At 45.7% G+C, this 18,087-nt stretch overlaps 1 protein-coding gene across 1 annotated transcript in view; it reads left to right on the forward strand.

Annotated features, from left to right (window-relative positions):
• LOC147727230 (annexin A1-like) overlaps window positions 1–18,087 on the forward strand; it is a 671,221-nt gene that overhangs the window by 644,824 nt on the left and 8,310 nt on the right. Inside the window, exon 10 of the mRNA XM_086963596.1 lies at window positions 9,412–9,470. Coding sequence (XP_086819722.1) covers window positions 9,412–9,470 — 59 coding nt within the window. The remainder of the gene's footprint in view (window positions 1–9,411; window positions 9,471–18,087) is intronic.

The following is an 18,087-nucleotide window of genomic DNA, read 5'->3' on the forward strand; positions in this document are numbered from 1 at the left end:
TTTTAAAGTATATTCATTTTTTTAAAAAAATTCACTTTGGTGCGCTTTCGGTGCGCGTACCAGTGAGCGTCCCGGTTCGCGAACTGGGGCGCGCTCCGTCAGCGAACTTTTAAAAAAAAAAAGAAAAAAAATATAATGAGAAAAGGAAAATGAATAAGGGAGGAAAAGAAGAGAAGAAAGAGGAAGAAGACTAAAGTTGAAGTTCTGGGAGAATATGAATGGGTGATGAAAGTAAAAAGAAGGAGAGTAAAGGATGGGGAATGACAGGTAGTGACAGAACTAGAGAAAAGGAACAGCGGTGACAGAGGGAAACAAAATAGCAGTGAGTGTAAATAAAGAGGAGTGAAAGAGGGTGGATAAAAGTGAATAAGGGTAAGACATGGGGAGTGATAGAGAGAAAGAACAGAGAGAGTAAAGGAAGGAGTGTCAGAAAGGAACTAAGTGAATCAGAAAAAAGGTAAGGACAAAATGGAAGGAGAACAGGATATTTATTTTGAAATTGTTTTGGCAAAAACACAGAAGAAACAATTGCTGAAAATTATGACTTTGACTTTATGGATGAGTCTCTGGACCATGAATTAGTTCAGTGTGTGGAATCAATGGAATCACAGAATACAAATGAGGACATTCCAGACAATATATTATTAGAAGTTTTATTAAATTATGAAAAAGAATCAGAAGAATAAATTTATATTTAATAATCAAAAATTGTTTGAGCCATTATTCATTTTTATATGTAATTCATCAAGTAGATCAAAAATGTTAAAAATATAAAGTGAGACTTATAGTATACTGTGCAACTTTTTTGTGTTACATAGTAAGTTTGCTCATAGTTACTTTCTTTCTCCCACTATATTATCTCCAATGTGTATTTAACATCTCTTTATCGTCTCCTGCCTCCATGTTGTTTCTGCTTCAGAGCAGAAACAACATGGAGGCTAGTTTCCAGGTCCAGAAACACTGCTTGTTCGAAGGCTATAATTGCTGCAGGTACCGTGTGTGGAGGAGGAACAAAGGTTGATTTTAACCTTAGTCCCGTGTCCCCTTTCCTAGTGTCTGCATTAGGATCCTCTTTTCCTTCAAAAAATGCCTTTAGCTTCAATTTGCGAAAGAAGTCTGCTAGTTCGCAGTGTAATCTGAACTTATCCGGGCGGGCAGTGGGTACAAAGCCCAGCCCCTTCTCTAGTACTTTAGTCTCAGTAGTAGTCAGTTGGTAGTCCGAAAGGTTGTTCACTAGACTTGTTGGTTGCTTGTCCCCGCTTGCGGTGTCTTGCTCCTGGTGTGATTGCCAACTGCATCGTCTGGTTGCCAGGAGACTTGGTTGGAGGTTCTTCTGTTTCTGCCTCTTCCTCTCCGGCCCCTCTCTAAAAAAGGCTGCTGGTATTGGTTTGCTGGTGGCGGTTGGTGCCAACCTGGATTCCATCCCATCATCGGAAATTGTGGGTGTGGAAAAGGGAAAGGTGAGGGCCCAAAACCTGCATGTGGTGCCATCGGCCAATTGGGTATGTGGTTATGTTGATACCGCTGGTTGCCTCTGTTGCCACGTGTTCGTCCTTGTTTATATGAACTTGAACTCGATCCACTGCTGTTGGACGAATTATCATCAGTAGCATCAGAATCGTTAGCACTCTTTGCTGTAGCTTTATAGTCAGGGTCCGCATATGGGTAGATTTTATTGAACTCAAATTTTTTGAGATCCTTTTGGAATTTAGTTAGCTTGGCCTGTAGGAGGTTCTCCTTATATTCATTCATTTCTCGGTTAATTTCGTCTAGTTTTTTCTTATAACCGGTCACGGTAGTTTTGATGTGTGTCTCTGTTTCCTGAATTTCTATTAGTAGGGTTTCCGACAGGCGCAAAGCGGTCTTGATTATTAGCACAAGCCAGTCTCGAGTGCAGTGCCAAGCAATGATGGCCCAATCTTTGCGAAATTGTGCGTCATTCAGAAAAATGCGTGGAGCATTGGTTACCAGGAGGCCCCTGGGTGCCGAGTTGGAAGAGAGGTAATGTTTCATTATAGTACCGTGTAGGATCGTCCGTATACGGTCTCGTTTATTTTCGGTTAGTTTTTCCCACTCCGAAGTATGTGCTATAGCCTGAGAGATGGCCGGGTCTGCAAAAAGGTTGGAATCTGCCATAAGTGCGTCAATTTCAGCTTCAGAGAAAGTAAGTCCCAAGTTCGCCATGGTGGGGGTTGAGGGTTAATAAACTCTCACAGCTGTGCGCTGCTATATATCTATCAACAAAGAGAGAGGTAGGGAGAAGCGCGAACACTCTTTGTCCCCAATAGATTAACAGAAATTAACAACAAAAGAGTGTTCTAATGCAGGTAGAGAGGGGGTCTGCACTGAGCACAAGGAGTCAAACACAAGCCCATTTGGTTTGTTAATAAAGCCCTCACTCATCGACCTGGTCGGTGACTTGCTTCATCATCGGGCCCCACCGGGTGTGACCGAATGTCACTCCGGTGTGCTGCAACGCCAGAGTTACTGCGGAGCTGGTCATGTGAGGATGGAGGGGCTATGTGATAAGTAATGTGAGAAGTGTAAAGAGTGGTGGTTTAAAATTGTCTTGAATGTATCAAAAAATTATTTATTAGCTGATCATCAAGGACAAAGTAAAAAATGTGTCGATAAACAAGGCCAACTAATTGGATGGTCTTGTACCGATAACATTTAAGTGAAAGTGTGGTTGGTCAACATGTTTCTGCCCAAGCGGTATAGTTAACCAGGCATTCGTCAGGACCTAGAGTGTAAACCCCGGCGGTATGAGCACGCTAAGGCCCACCCGACCGTAGGCCTTGAAAGTGAAAAATTCGTGTCTGTGAAGTAAAATGAGGGGGGCTACACCGGCCGGAAGGCGGGAAGCACACAGCCTCAGGTTTCCAAAAATATGGAGACCAAAATTAAAACCTGTGAAGATAAAAGGTACAAACAGACATATACAAAGACAAACAAAAAGGTTAAAATCATTTGTCAATAAGGCTCATATGGTAAAGCCTGTGACTAGTGCTCAAGGTGCTTGGGGGTGCACATCTCGTACAAATTAGCAGAGGTGCGTGGCTCTGCCTGTGGTCTAGACAGGAACATATACCATTAGACTTTTAGTCGTGACTGAACAGGCTCACTAGTGTACTATTTGGATTGTCAACAGTGCGCGTGAGCTTGACCATTTGTGAGAGTGAGAGATGGGGGAATTGCGATGTGATGGGCATTCATACTCATCTCTGTCACTCGAGCGATCAATGGGCCAAGGGCCAGTGATCATTCAACCAAGAGTTTCAAGGGTGAAAAGAGAAAAATCTCACTTCACAGGGGGTGGTATTACACCCCATAGACCTCGGGAGGGGGGAGGCAGCGCTTTTTGGCACATCCTGTAAGGGAAAGAGGGAACAAAAAGGGAACAAGGGACGAACACAATCAGTTGGCTGAAAAGAGTACTTATCTCGTAAGGTCTGTAGCGGTCGCAGATACACTCACGCCCACTACGCCAGTCTCCCGCTGATACACCTGCTCAGCCCTCGGAACCGGGTCTTGCCGATCCAGGCTGAAGGAGTGTGAGACTATTTATAGAGAGAGGGAGGCTGAGTTGAGCTTCCGGGTCCGGAAGGGGTGTGTAATACGCATGCGTCATGGTGGATGGAGTAGAGCGTGAACCTACTTAAGGGAGTCGTACCCATTTCCGGGTCGGTAGGTTGGTAGTGCGCATGTGTAAGGAAGGTCGGTTTACAAATGTCAGATTCAAAATAAAGTTATTTTAGAACAGAGGCCCAGGGAATATCGTCATTGAGACCAGTAGTATGGGTTCCCAAGCGATATACCCATCTCTGTTCTTTTTCAAACAGTCTGTCTGGGATGTTCGAACCTCCGATGATTTGTTCGATCACAGTCCATCTTAGGTCGTTTGTAGTGTGATTGTTGCGCAGAAAATGATCGCTCATTTTGGTCGTAGCTTTTTTGCACCTGATATTGCTTCTATGTTCACATACCCTCTGCTTCACTTTTCTCGTGGTCATGCCCACATAGCGGAGAGAGCAGGGGCAAGTGACAAGGTAGACAACATTGATGGAATTGCAGTTGGTATGTACTTTCTGGTGCCAAGTTCTTCCTGGTTCCAGATCCAGGGTTTTAGATGGAGTAGTCAGGTGACAGACCGAGCAATTGGCACATGGGAAATGGCCTGTGACTTTGGGGAGGTTCAAAGCGTCTGTAATACTCCGTATCAGAGGTGCTGTCAGTTGTCTCGGTCTCGTGTGAACGAGAGCGTCCTTTAAACTGTGTCCCTTTTTGAACAAGAATAAAGGTTTTTGCCAGTCTTTTTTCGTGCTCGTGATTATTTTCCAGTTTTTGTTTATCGACTTCTTTACAAGATTCGATAACGTACTGTAGGTGGTGACGCACGTAAGTGGTATTTCCTCCGTTATTCTCATAACTGGTTCAAGGAGGGCTTCACGCGGTTGGTTTCGCGCTCGTTTGAAGCCTTTTTGGAGGATACGCTTGGGATAGCCTCTCTGGGTCAGCTTAACTGTAAGGTCAGATGATTGGGTCTTGAAATCCTCTAGGTTGCTACAGTTTCTACGGACTCTTAGATATTGCCCATAGGGTAAGTTCTCCCTCAATGGGCGCGGATGGAAACTAGAAAATTGCAGTAAGTTGTTTTTTGCAGTGGCTTTGTAGTGGGTTTTGGTCGTTAGTGAGGTACCGCTGTTCGTAATGACCACATCCAGGAAGACCACCTCCGTGGTACTCGCTGTGTGGGTAAATTTCAAATACCTGTTGGTTGTATTGATCCACCCCACGAATTCCATCAGACGTTCCATGCTGCCTTTCCAGATGAGCAGCACGTCGTCTATGTATCGTTTCCAGAAGGTGATGTTCCTCGCAAATGGATTGTTAATGGATTGAATGTTTTTAGCCTCGAAATCTGATACATACAGCCCCGCCACTCTGGGCGCAAACGTGCTGCCCATCGAGGTCCCAGAGCATTGCAGGTACAGCTGGCCTTTGTAAGAGAAGAAGTTTTCTTTGAGTGCAATAGTTGCGCACTTTAATACAAATTCCTTGGGGGTGTTGTATTCCCATGTGACCGAGTTGAGAGCTGTACCCAGCACCTTGATAGTTTCATCCTGCGGGATGCTGGTGTACAGACTCTCTATATCAAGGGTTGCTAGGATGATGGTATCGGGCTCAAAGGTGATGGCCTGTAATTCATACAGGAGATTTTTCGTATCCTTTAAGTATGTGGGGGTGTTTTGGACAATGGGTTTTAGAAACTGGTCGCAAAAAGTAGACAGTGGTTCTAGTAGAGACCCAATTCCTGACACTATGGGGCAGCCTGGTGGCGGCAGCCTGTTTTTGTGAGTTTTGGGAAGCGTGTAGAAATACGGGATGATATTTTTACTGGTTGAGAGATAGTCCGCCTCATTCTTGGATAGATGCCCATTCTCTTCGGCTTCCTTAACCATGTTTGTAATCCGGTTTTGTAGATCCGGGGAAGGATCTGTGATGAGTGGAGTATAGTTGTTAGTTTCGTTCAGAAGTGCCTCACAGACCTTCTCATAATCCTTGGTATTTTGAATGACGATACCACCGCCTTTGTCGGCAGGTTTTATAGTGATCTCGCTATTGTTTTTCAACTTCTCCAGTGCCTGATATTCTGCGGTGCAGAAGTTTCCATAAGTCTCAGGTTCAGAGCTAGTTTCCAGGTCCAGAAACACTGCTTGTTCGAAGGCTATAATTGCTGCAGGTACCGTGTGTGGAGGAGGAACAAAGGTTGATTTTAACCTTAGTCCTGTGTCCCCTTTCCTAGTGTCTGCATTAGGATCCTCTTTTCCTTCAAAAAATGCCTTTAGCTTCAATTTGCGAAAGAAGTCTGCTAGTTCGCAGTGTAATCTGAACTTATCCGGGCGGGCAGTGGGTACAAAGCCCAGCCCCTTCTCTAGTACTTTAGTCTCAGTAGTAGTCAGTTGGTAGTCCGAAAGGTTGTTCACTAGACTTGTTGGTTGCTTGTCCCCGCTTGCGGTGTCTTGATCCTGGTGTGATTGCCAACTGCATCGTCTGGTTGCCAGGAGACTTGGTTGGAGGTTCTTCTGTTTCTGCCTCTTCCTCTCCGGCCCCTCTCTAAAAAAGGCTGCTGGTATTGGTTTGCTGGTGGCGGTTGGTGCCAACCTGGATTCCATCCCATCATCGGAAATTGTGGGTGTGGAAAAGGGAAAGGTGAGGGCCCAAAACCTGCATGTGGTGCCATCGGCCAATTGGGTATGTGGTTATGTTGATACCGCTGGTTGCCTCTGTTGCCTCTGTTGCCACGTCTTCGTCCTTGTTTATATGAACTTGAACTCGATCCACTGCTGTTGGACGAATTATCATCAGTAGCATCAGAATCGTTAGCACTCTTTGCTGTAGCTTTATAGTCAGGGTCCGCATATGGGTAGATTTTATTGAACTCAAATTTTTTGAGATCCTTTTGGAATTTAGTTAGCTTGGCCTGTAGGAGGTTCTCCTTATATTCATTCATTTCTCGGTTAATTTCGTCTAGTTTTTTCTTATAACCGGTCACGGTAGTTTTGATGTGTGTCTCTGTTTCCTGAATTTCTATTAGTAGGGTTTCCGACAGGCGCAAAGCGGTCTTGATTATTAGCACAAGCCAGTCTCGAGTGCAGTGCCAAGCAATCATGGCCCAATCTTTGCGAAATTGTGCGTCATTCAGAAAAATGCGTGGAGCATTGGTTACCAGGAGGCCCCTGGGTGCCGAGTTGGAAGAGAGGTAATGTTTCATTATAGTACCGTGTAGGATCGTCCGTATACGGTCTCGTTTATTTTCGGTTAGTTTTTCCCACTCCGAAGTATGTGCTATAGCCTGAGAGATGGCCGGGTCTGCAAAAAGGTTGGAATCTGCCATAAGTGCGTCAATTTCAGCTTCAGAGAAAGTAAGTCCCAAGTTCGCCATGGTGGGGGTTGAGGGTTAATAAACTCTCACAGCTTTGCGCTGCTATATATCTATCAACAAAGAGAGAGGTAGGGAGAAGCGCGAACACTCTTAGTCCCCAATAGATTAACAGAAGTTAACAACAAAAGAGTGTTCTAATGCAGGTAGAGAGGGGGTCTGCACTGAGCACAAGGAGTCAAACACAAGCCCATTTGGTTTGTTAATAAAGCCCTCACTCATCGACCTGGTCGGTGACTTGCTTCATCATCGGGCCCCACCGGGTGTGACCGAATGTCACCCCGGTGTGCTGCAACGCCAGAGTTACTGCGGAGCTGGTCATGTGAGGATGGAGGGGCTATGTGATAAGTAACGTGAGAAGTGTAAAGAGTGGTGGTTTAAAATTGTCTTGAATGTATCAAAAAATTATTTATTAGCTGATCATCAAGGACAAAGTAAAAAATGTGTCGATAAACAAGGCCAACTAATTGGATGGTCTTGTACCGATAACATTTAAGTGAAAGTGTGGTTGGTCAACATGTTTCTGCCCAAGCGGTATAGTTAACCAGGCATTCGTCAGGACCTAGAGTGTAAACCCCGGCGGTATGAGCACGCTAAGGCCCACCCGACCGTAGGCCTTGAAAGTGAAAAATTTGTGTCTGTGAAGTAAAATGAGGGGGGCTACACCGGCCGGAAGGCGGGAAGCACACAGCCTCAGGTTTCCAAAAATATGGAGACCAAAATTAAAACCTGTGAAGATAAAAGGTACAAACAGACATATACAAAGACAAACAAAAAGGTTAAAATCATTTGTCAATAAGGCTCATATGGTAAAGCCTGTGACTAGTGCTCAAGGTGCTTGGGGGTGCACATCTCGTACAAATTAGCAGAGGTGCGTGGCTCTGCCTGTGGTCTAGACAGGAACATATACCATTAGACTTTTAGTCGTGACTGAACAGGCTCACTAGTGTACTATTTGGATTGTCAACAGTGCGCGTGAGCTTGACCATTTGTGAGAGTGAGAGATGGGGGAATTGCGATGTGATGGGCATTCATACTCATCTCTGTCACTCGAGCGATCAATGGGCCAAGGGCCAGTGATCATTCAACCAAGAGTTTCAAGGGTGAAAAGAGAAAAATCTCACTTCACAGGGGGTGGTATTACACCCCATAGACCTCGGGAGGGGGGAGGCAGCGCTTTTTGGCACATCCTGTAAGGGAAAGAGGGAACAAAAAGGGAACAAGGGACGAACACAATCAGTTGGCTGAAAAGAGTACTTATCTCGTAAGGTCTGTAGTGGTCGCAGATACACTCACGCCCACTACGCCAGTCTCCCGCTGATACACCTGCTCAGCCCTCGGAACCGGGTCTCGCCGATCCAGGCTGAAGGAGTGTGAGACTATTTATAGAGAGAGGGAGGCTGAGTTGAGCTTCCGGGTCCGGAAGGGGTGTGTAATACGCATGCGTCATGGTGGATGGAGTAGAGCGTGAACCTACTTAAAGGAGTCGTACCCATTTCCGGGTCGGTAGGTTGGTGGTGCGCATGTGTAAGGAAGGTCGGTTTACAAATGTCAGATTCAAAATAAAGTTATTTTAGAACAGAGGCCCAGGGAATATCGTCATTGAGACCAGTAGTATGGGTTCCCAAGCGATATACCCATCTCTGTTCTTTTTCAAACAGTCTGTCTGGGATGTTCGAACCTCCAATGATTTGTTCGATCACAGTCCATCTGAGGTCGTTTGTAGTGTGATTGTTGCGCAGAAAATGATCGCTCATTTTGGTCGGGGGGGGGGGGTGCGGCGGTCGACTTTGGCAGTGCAGGAGCGGGCGGTGTCATGCTGCTCCGCTCCTACACTGCCAAAGTCAAAATCAGCCCTAGAGAGAGAATGGATGGATGGAAAGAGAGGGTTTACACAAAGAGACAAAGATAGCGGGCTGGTTTGAGCATTTTTCCAGGGCTGCTTTTCTTTCCCAACTCCAGCCCTGCCCCAGTAGAGTTCAAAGGAAACCGGCACTAATACGAAAGTGAGTACATTGACAAAGACTGAACGGTTAATTCTTTGGGCATGTAAGAAGCGGGTGGCTGTTGAAGCAGATAACATTGAATGGTGGTTTGGAGTGTTTGTGTAATTTTGGAGGGCTTGTGAAAGGGGATTTCGTGATGATTATTATAGATGAGGCAGATTTTAAACAGTCTTTAATGTAAGGAGGAAGAGCCAGGCAGTTATGAATAGACACAGAGCCTCTCATGCATAACTTATGACAGAAAATGCTCATTTTCACAGGTATCAAAAACATAACTTTGTATGAAATATCAGGTTTTTGTGATGTTTGTTATTGGCAAACTTAATTTACGTCATGTCATCCATTCTCTTATATAACAATGTAATAAAAAATGCAATGAAAAAAATATATGGGTGTTAGCGTCAACCATGTTACGAATTTCTGCTCCTGTATTAAATACATTCTTAATCGTTGTCTTTGCAGTGAATTGCGTAATTAGCGAACCAGCCTATTTTGCTCTACAGTTGTTTCGTTCAATGAAGGTACTGTATGTGAATACATTTCTGACCGTTTTTCCTACTGTGTGTGTCAGCTGTAAAGAAATGGAACCAAATGCATTAAAATACTTTCAAATACCGCTGCAAATGCGGTCGCAAAACAATGGTACATTGAAGTATGACTCGCTATTAGGAAGGGAGGCCTTTGGCACTCCTCTTCCTAATAGCGAGTCACAATCCTATTTTGTGAGTCGGTAATAGGTTACTGACTCAGGTTTGTACATAGGGCAGACTCATTTTGCAGTTACAAACGGTCCAATTTCCCATTTGTGACCCTGAAAAAAAGGTCATACATCTGGCCCTTGATGTTTTAAAAGGTATACTACATACTGAATGCATAGATGTTCCACAAACATTGCCTTAATGAATAAATATGACTCAGACACATAAATGTTTATGGCATAACATTTTTCTAATCCTGCCACATCATGAACTTGGAGGCAAAACTCACAGCAGGCAGAGTGCAGGTGCTGAGTTTAAAGTGGTTGGAGCCGTTTCTGTTCCTGAGGCCCTGAGCAGTAGGCCAGCCAAGTAGCCCTTGGAGTCACTCTGGTGGCCATGGGTTCAGGATGCAGATAGAGTCCTTCCCACTCAGGCAGCCAAGGAGCAGGGCAGAAGTTCTTCTTGCAGGGCAGCAAAACAGTTCTCTGAGACTTCCAGAGATCTACTGGAGAGTTGGGTTGTGGGGTCCATTATTTATACCTAGTTCCCAGTTTGAAGTAGGAGAAGTTTTCAGAGTTTTCCACTGCCAGAGGTGCTAGAAATTTCCTCACTCCATGCTCTGGCCCCAGTTTGACTGGGAGAAAAAAGACTAGTGTCAACTCCATTGTGATGTTTCTCAGGGAGAGCCTTTGTGATATGCAAGTGTGGTAGTTGACAGTTCCTCTCCCTCATCAAGTCAAAGATAGCCCATCCTGCCACTAACTAATACCCCTTTGTCTCAATTCTTGATTCTAGCCACGCTTAGAGGCGCCAACTTACCTGAGGAGGGGTTTTTTTTGGAGACCCAAATTTTTTTAAAAAGGTTAAGTTGAAGGTTCTTCAGGGATTCTCTAAAACTTGGGCCAAACTGAGTGAGGGGCACAGCTACGCTTTATTACTTCTCTAGCCAGGATCCCCTCTGGGACTCTCCTGTTGCCCCGGAGTGTTTGATTGATAGGCTGGCAGTACCCTTGAGAAAAGGTTTTATTGGCGGACTGGAGGGACCTGGTCACCGACGGTATTCTTGTTTCTTGGGAAAAACTTGAAGACAAAGTTGGTGTAGGCCTCTCAAGGTTTCAGCTTGTGACTAAGCCCCCTGGGAAGAAGGAGGTTTCTTTTTTGGTATGAAGCCATAATCGAATCTGTGGATGGTGAATTTAAACTGGCCGAGGAACTGTGGGGTTGTCCCTTACCTGCAGAAGAATGCGAATATTTATGGCAGAATTCTTGCAAGATCTTATATGAGGTAGTAAAACTGGCACAGCTGAAAAGGAACCCCCTGTTTACCATTCACAGGGCCTATTTCTCTCCATTAAAACTTTCTAAAATCACTACAGGCTCACCTCTGAGCTGCAAGAAATGCGGGTTGGCCTTAGCTTCTGACATTCATATGTTTAAAGAATGCCCCGCCTTGGCTACCTTTTGGGATGGTGTCTGAAATTTCTTTTCAAGTACTTTGGGGCGTCCAATCCATATCAACTTACCTTTGATTCTTTTTAGCTTTACAGGCAATGTAACTCTGGTGTACTCTGGTGCAAGGGTGCCTGTGTTGGTGCTAAGTTGTTAAACTTAGCGCCATCGCAGGGGGAAACGCAAGGTTGCAGCACATTCTTGTAAATGTGGGACAGCCTTGCATTTCCGAAGTGGCAGAGCATGTCATTAAGCCCAAGAGGCTCCGTCAGCGACCCGGAGGCACCGGGTGTCGGACGGACGGTTGGATTTGTAATAAATACCACACTGACTTGCTCACTTACAAGCCAGAGCATTTAAAAACACTTAGGGTCATCAATGCTGGCTGTTGTCCGGTGGCCCCCGATAGTTTGCAGGGTGTCTTCCGCTGTTCCAGCTGCAGATGGACACCTCCTATTGGCTCATCTTCTAAAGATTTTCCGGGCCCCTTTCATCCCATTATCCCGGGGAAGTCCTCCAAAAGAAGCTCCAATGTATGCTCCTCAACACGCGGTCCATGGGTAAACATGCCCTGGATCTCTTTAATTTATTATCCGAGTCCAAGCCTGCGTGTCTGTTTTTGACGTTGACTTGGCTGAGAGACTTCTCCAGTCCCGACTTATCCAATGCTCTCCCTCAGAACTATTACATTCTTAGAAAAGACCAGGCAAAGGGCAAGGGTGGAGGAGTTGCAATTGTGGTGGACAGACGCTACACTTGCTCAATTATTCCCACAGAAGTTATTCAGGGGACGGAGTCCCTCAGCTTCTTCTTATCTTTTTCTCCCCACCACTCATGCTCTGGGTTGCTAGTCTATAGGCCACTGGGCCATGCCAGCTCTTTTTATGAGGAACTTCATGTCGCTGTCTCCTCACTAATTATGAAATGTGAACATTGCTTGCTTTTGGGGGACTTCAACATCCATATGGGCGTGGCAGATGCTGTAGATACCATTAAGCTCCTGGACGTCACTAATCCATTTGGGTTGATTCCTTATCACAATACAGCCACCCACAACAAAGGCCACATATTGGATCAAATTTTTTCTAATATTCCTATCGCCTCAGCCCCTCCTCTTCCTGTGGTGTGGTCTGATCACTATTTAGTGAATTTTGATATCTTGCATGTGCTAAAATCTTCTAAGAGTGGTTCTAGTTCGCGGCCATCTGTCACCCGCTCTTACCATCGGGTGTCATCTGACATGCTAGCTCAATCTCTCACCTCGCACCCGTGCCATCTAACAGGCGATCTTGAGGCTGATTTAGAATTGTTTCAGACCTGGCTTACACACCGCCTCAATGAAATGGCACCTTTCTCCACTAGCCGCAAAAACAACACACGTGCCTCTGCTCCCTGGTTTACCCCGGCATTGCACGAAAGCAGAAGACTTTGTAAGAAAGCTGAGAGAGCGTGGCGCAAAAACTATGATGTGCCATTAAAGGAGGCTTACAGGGACTGCATTAAAATCTATCACAAGGATATCCTCCTTGAGAAAAAATCTTACTATGCTAAAGGAATTGAAGCAGCTGCTAACACCAGCAAGGACATTTTTGCTATAGTTAAGGAATTTACCTCCCCTTCATCCTCAATATCCAAATTTTCTCCCTCGGAACTCTGGGTTAAACAATTGGCTAATTACTTTGCCAGTAAAATTAAGAATATCCAGGCTCCATTCAAGACGATATGCCCAACGGTTGATCTTAGTCCTTTTTCACACGCTCCTTCCTCTTTTTTCTGAACGAAACTTGCTCACTACTTTTCCCCCCCTTTCCCCTCAAGCATCTCTGAAACTCTTATCCAAACTAAAATCTGGGTCGCCGACGGACATTTGTCCTGCTAAGTTCATCGCCAAGATAGCGTATGTCATCAATCCCATAATTAATCCGGTCCTTAATCAGTCTCTCATCAAGGGCACTGTCCCTAGTTCTTGGAAAAACGCCCATATCCTCCCTCTTTTGAAAAAACCCAGCCTTGACCCCCTCGTCCATGCTAACTATCATCCAATTTCACTTCTTCCGGCCTTTGCTAAAGTCGTGGAAAAGCATGTCCACTCCTCCCTCGTCAATTTTCTTGAGGCTCATGATATCTCCATCGCACCCAGTCCGGCTTCCGTTCCAATATGAGTACGGAAACGGCGTTGTTGGAGGTATCTGAGTCTATTAAAGAGGCTCTGGACAATGGAGGAAAGGTGATGCTGGTCCTGCTTGACCTGTCGACGGCCTTCAATACCGTCCCTCAGAGCCGTCTTCTTTTAAGACTCCAGGAGATTGGTCTGAGAGGGACGGTATTCAGTTGGTTTGAGTCTTTTCTTTCTGACCGCCAACAAGCAATCTGGGCCCCTCCATTTTCAGTCCTGGTTCCACCGCTGGAAGTGGGAGTCCCTCAGGGATCAATTCTGATTCCTACTCTTTTTAATATATATATGTTCCCCTTGGCAGCACTTGTTGAGTCCTTTGGAGCCATGATTGTGTCATATGCCGATGACATGCAGCTTCTCTTCACTTGTAATAAAAATACTGCTTTCAATGGCGATAACATCAAGAGCTGCCTAGAAGCCGTTTTTGCATGGTTCCAATTGACCCAACTAAAATGTAACTCTGATAAATCAGAGGTTCTTTTTTTTGGCTGTCCCCCGGACGCCCACTGGAAATTCTGGTGGCCTGCTGATATGTTTTCTCCCTCAGCTGCCACCTCTATGGCAAAAAACCTGGGTGTGAAATTGGACAATGGGCTCACTCTTAAACCCCATATCTTGGGATTAGTGGGACAATGTTTCGGCCTGCTAAAAATTCCTAGGAAATTCCTTCCTTTCCTGTCATTTGCCGATAGGAGGATCACAGTTCAGGCCTTGATTGGATCACGGCTGGACTACGCCAATGTTTTATATTTGGGCCTCCCGGAGTATCTCCTCACCCGAATGCAGACTGTCCAAAATGCAGCCGCGCGAGCAATCTTTGGCCTCAGTCGGAGGTCCAAAACGTTGGTGCTTTTAATCTCACTACATTGGCTGCCAGTGCGCAATCGCATCCTTTTTAAGACTCTGACCATGGCATTTAAAGCTCTTCGTGCACTGGTGCTTTCTATTTAAGGAAAAGAATACGCTTTTACCATCCTGCCAGATCCCTAAGATCTGCCTCCTCAGCATTGGCTACTGTCCCGGTAATCAGACGAGCGGGCATTGGGGGACACTCTTTTAAACTTCTGGCACCCCAATGGTGGAACAAGCTGCCTCTGTCTCTCAGGAAGTCAGACAACCTGCTCTCCTTCAGAAAGGAGCTCAAAACTTGGTTGTATGATCAGTGGTTCTCTGCGATTTCTAGACTTCGTAGCCTGACAGGTCTGATAGCGCCGGGACACTCTGCCGTTGTAGCTAAGCGCTCTACAAGACTCCACATAACATAACATAACATAACATAACATAACATAACATAACATAACATAACATAACATAACATTGTACATATCCCCCTAGTCTTTTGATCTAAGTTTACCTTGGTGAATCAAGTTGAAAGAGTTTCCATTCTGAAATAATGCCTTGTCATTAGAACAGTTGTTGGACCTGACATCCTCGATGTGGCTTTTCCTCAACATTTTGCCTTCCAGCCTCCTGTTTTTGCCTATTTCATCTTTTGTTGGGAGGGTTGGTTATGTGTAGGAAGGTGTCCCTTCCTGCACCTAAACAATCCTAAAATTCCATTTTGTAACTTTCATGTGTGTTGCTTCATGCAGCACACATGAAAGTTACAAAATGGCATATTTTAAAAAGGTTTCTTTTATATACAGGAAGGGACACCTTCCTATACATACACAAACCATGGCATTTTGCTTTTCCCATGAGTGCTGAACGGGGCAGCTCACATGGAAGAAGCAAAAACGAGAAGAAATAATCATTTTCTCCTTGTTTTGCCAACTTAAGACCAGGATTTTCCTGGTCTTAATTTGTGGTACTACCTCCTATGTACGCCACCCTTGTACATAGGGGGCAGCGTAAAATACAATGGGTATTGCGGTGGAACGCCCACCGCAACACCCACTGCACGTCCCTTTCACGCTAACCATAGCGTGAAAGGGTGCTGTTAGACCCGGCATCATTGGCGTGGGTCTCCCTTCCTCTTTTCTCTTCATGTCTTTCATGTTGGCTGGATTTAGAGGCTCTGGGCGCTGTGCCACTGCTAATCAGTGCCATAGTGTGTATGCTCCCTGTGTAAATATGACTGTATGAATTTGGATCACCATAATGCCTAGGTCTGTGTAGCATGTTCTAATAGCGAGTACCCTCCATTTCACTGTTTACTATTTTGAAGCTATCCGTCCTCATAGGCCGGAATGGACAGGCTGAGGATTACATTCCATAATCCTATCTGACCCCAGGAAACTGATAGGAAATTCAAATTTGATAGGTTTAAGATGGGGACAGGGAGACACACCTTTTAGTAAGGACTGTTTACATATCTCATGTTCGAAAATGCCTCTTCTGGAAACAAGGTATTTTCTTGCCTAAGCTTTTCTGTAGGCTTTGCTAGTATGTGTATTGGCCGTCTGGATTTGCAGCAGTAGGGCCTGCTGGGTCAGACATGGCTGGAGAGAGAGCGGCATGCAGAGCATTGGGAGGGGTGACTCTTTGATAAGAGCAGTGCCGTGCCTGGCAAGGTGAATGATGGCTCCACCTCCCATGGGGCATCTTACAGCAGGCCCCTCATTCTGAAAGGACAGGATGTCACCTCGTAAACCAAGTGCCCCCTGACCCCACTGAACTGGTTCTGGCTGTATTCAATGATTTGCAACCTTAGAAGAACAAAGACTTTTTAGATATAAAACGCTGCGATGAAAAATTTTTCAAGTGGTTACTTCTGGATGTCAAGACAAACCTCTTTCTGAGTGAATAGTGGAAAGGACTTTTAAACTTTCACCAAACTTGCTGAAGAAACTACCCGAGGGCCTGAATTGAGAGCGTCTACTGCTGAAAATTCAGGGACATTAGACTTCATCCTGTCAGCCTTCGGAGTTCCTGTGCGAGGAATCCTATTTGCAGGTGAGGCCTCCATTGAGTAATCTGGGGCCTTCGCTGAACCTTTGTGGGCTGCTACAGCTATGAGAGAGCTGCCGCAGCTGAGAGCCCACCTTAATTTGAATCGTCTGAACCTTTGCTGAATCTGTGTGGGCTGCTGCAGCTAAGAGAGAGCTGCCGCCACTGAGAGTCGGCCTCAATTTAAATCCTCAGAACCTTCGCTGAATCTGTGTGGGCCTCTGCAGCTAAGAGAGAGCTCCCACCGCTGAGTGCCCACCATTGTGCCAGCCATCCTTTGTCCTGTGGGCCGCCGCAGCTAAGAGAGAGCTGCTGCCGCTGTGTGCCCGCACCTTTGCCAACTTTGCCTCATCGTGATTTGTTCTGTGGGCCGCCGCAGCTAAGAGAGAGCTGCTGCAGCTGAGTTCCCTCACCTTTGCCAACTTTGCATCATCGTGATTTGTCCTGTGGGCTGCCGCAGCTAAGAGAGAGCTGCTGTCGCTGAGTGCCCACACCTTTGGCAACTTTGCATCATCGTGATTTGTCCTGTGGGCTGCCGAAGCTAAGAGAGTGCTGCCTCCACTGAGTGCCCGCACCTCTATCAACTTTGCATCATTGTGATTCATCCTATGGGCCGTCGCAGCTAAGGGAGAGCTGCAGCCACTGTTTGCCCACATCTTGTTCACCATTGTCAAGGATTGTCTCAATCATCTCGTGGGCTGCCTCAGCTAAGCAAGAGCTGCTGCCGCTGTGAGCCCACCACTGAGCTGCACAATGAGAGTCATCACCACCGCCAGCCCGGGCAGCCGAAGCCCTTGTGGTCGCTGGGCGTACGCTTGTCACCGTCTCCGCTTCTTCAAGAAGCTGCGTGCTGTGTCCCCTTTCAATGGCAGGAACCTGGTGCGCAATGAGCGGTGTAGGCCCCGGCCTTGATCTCAGTCAGTGCCACGTTCTGGTAAATACGTTAGTGCATTCTTAAGTCCCTACTGATTTACGTGCATTGTAGCTTGTTGAAACGCTTTGAGAGTGTTGAGTTAAACCTTGGATAAAGATACTATTTTTATATACCTACTTGAGTTGTGTCCTGCTCTGGTGTCGTTACTGCCTTATTGTGCATGGTCACAGATGCTTCACACACTGCCTCTGAGATAGGCCTAACTGCTCGTGCTACGTTACCACAGGGTTGAGCAGGGGTTATCGAAGTGGGTAGCCCTCTTGCCCTGACCTAGGAAGAATGGTCTCTATTTGGACATTGGCACCAGTCAGTGCCAGCCTGGGACCCCATTTCTAACAGGTGCCTTATGTACAAGGCAGCGTTAAGCCACATTAGGTGGCTTAACGCTGCCTTGTACATAAGGCAAGGCCTCTATCGCCACAGGAAGGTTACAAAAAGTGATGTTCCTGTGGCGATAGGGGCTTGTACTATGCCCCTAAGTTCATGAATTTCGGTATTCACAAATGTAAGTTATGAGTAGTATCTTTACATCTGTACTCAGAGCAGAGTTTCCACACTTGGGGTGGAAATTTCTCTCTAGGGGCAGAATCTCTGCTTAAGTGTGGAGATTCCACACCACACTTGGATCGGAATCTCCACACCCAGGGCGGAATCTCTGCACTCTGGGCGGATCTCTGCCAGAACTATACTACTTGTGAATGCCCAAAAGTAGTAAAGTTAGACTTCTGGTCTGAACTTAGACCAAAAGTCAAAGGTTACCTTTGTGAATCAGTCAGGTTTGGATGAGCCAGGGCCTAGATGCAACAGTGTTCATGGGATATATGCATTATATAATAACTATCTTAACATAAAATAACTCCACATAAAAGTGAACATGTTATTTTCAAATTGCATACATTAGAATTACACAAAAGAGCTTGTTTTGATGCTAAACTTCAAAAATGCAAGTAGAAAAATAATTTGATTTGAATAGTAGCGTGAAGTTTATAGGT

Source organism: Lissotriton vulgaris, chromosome 3_1 (assembly GCF_964263255.1).
Source record: "Lissotriton vulgaris chromosome 3_1, aLisVul1.2, whole genome shotgun sequence".
Classification (NCBI taxonomy): domain Eukaryota; kingdom Metazoa; phylum Chordata; class Amphibia; order Caudata; family Salamandridae; genus Lissotriton; species Lissotriton vulgaris.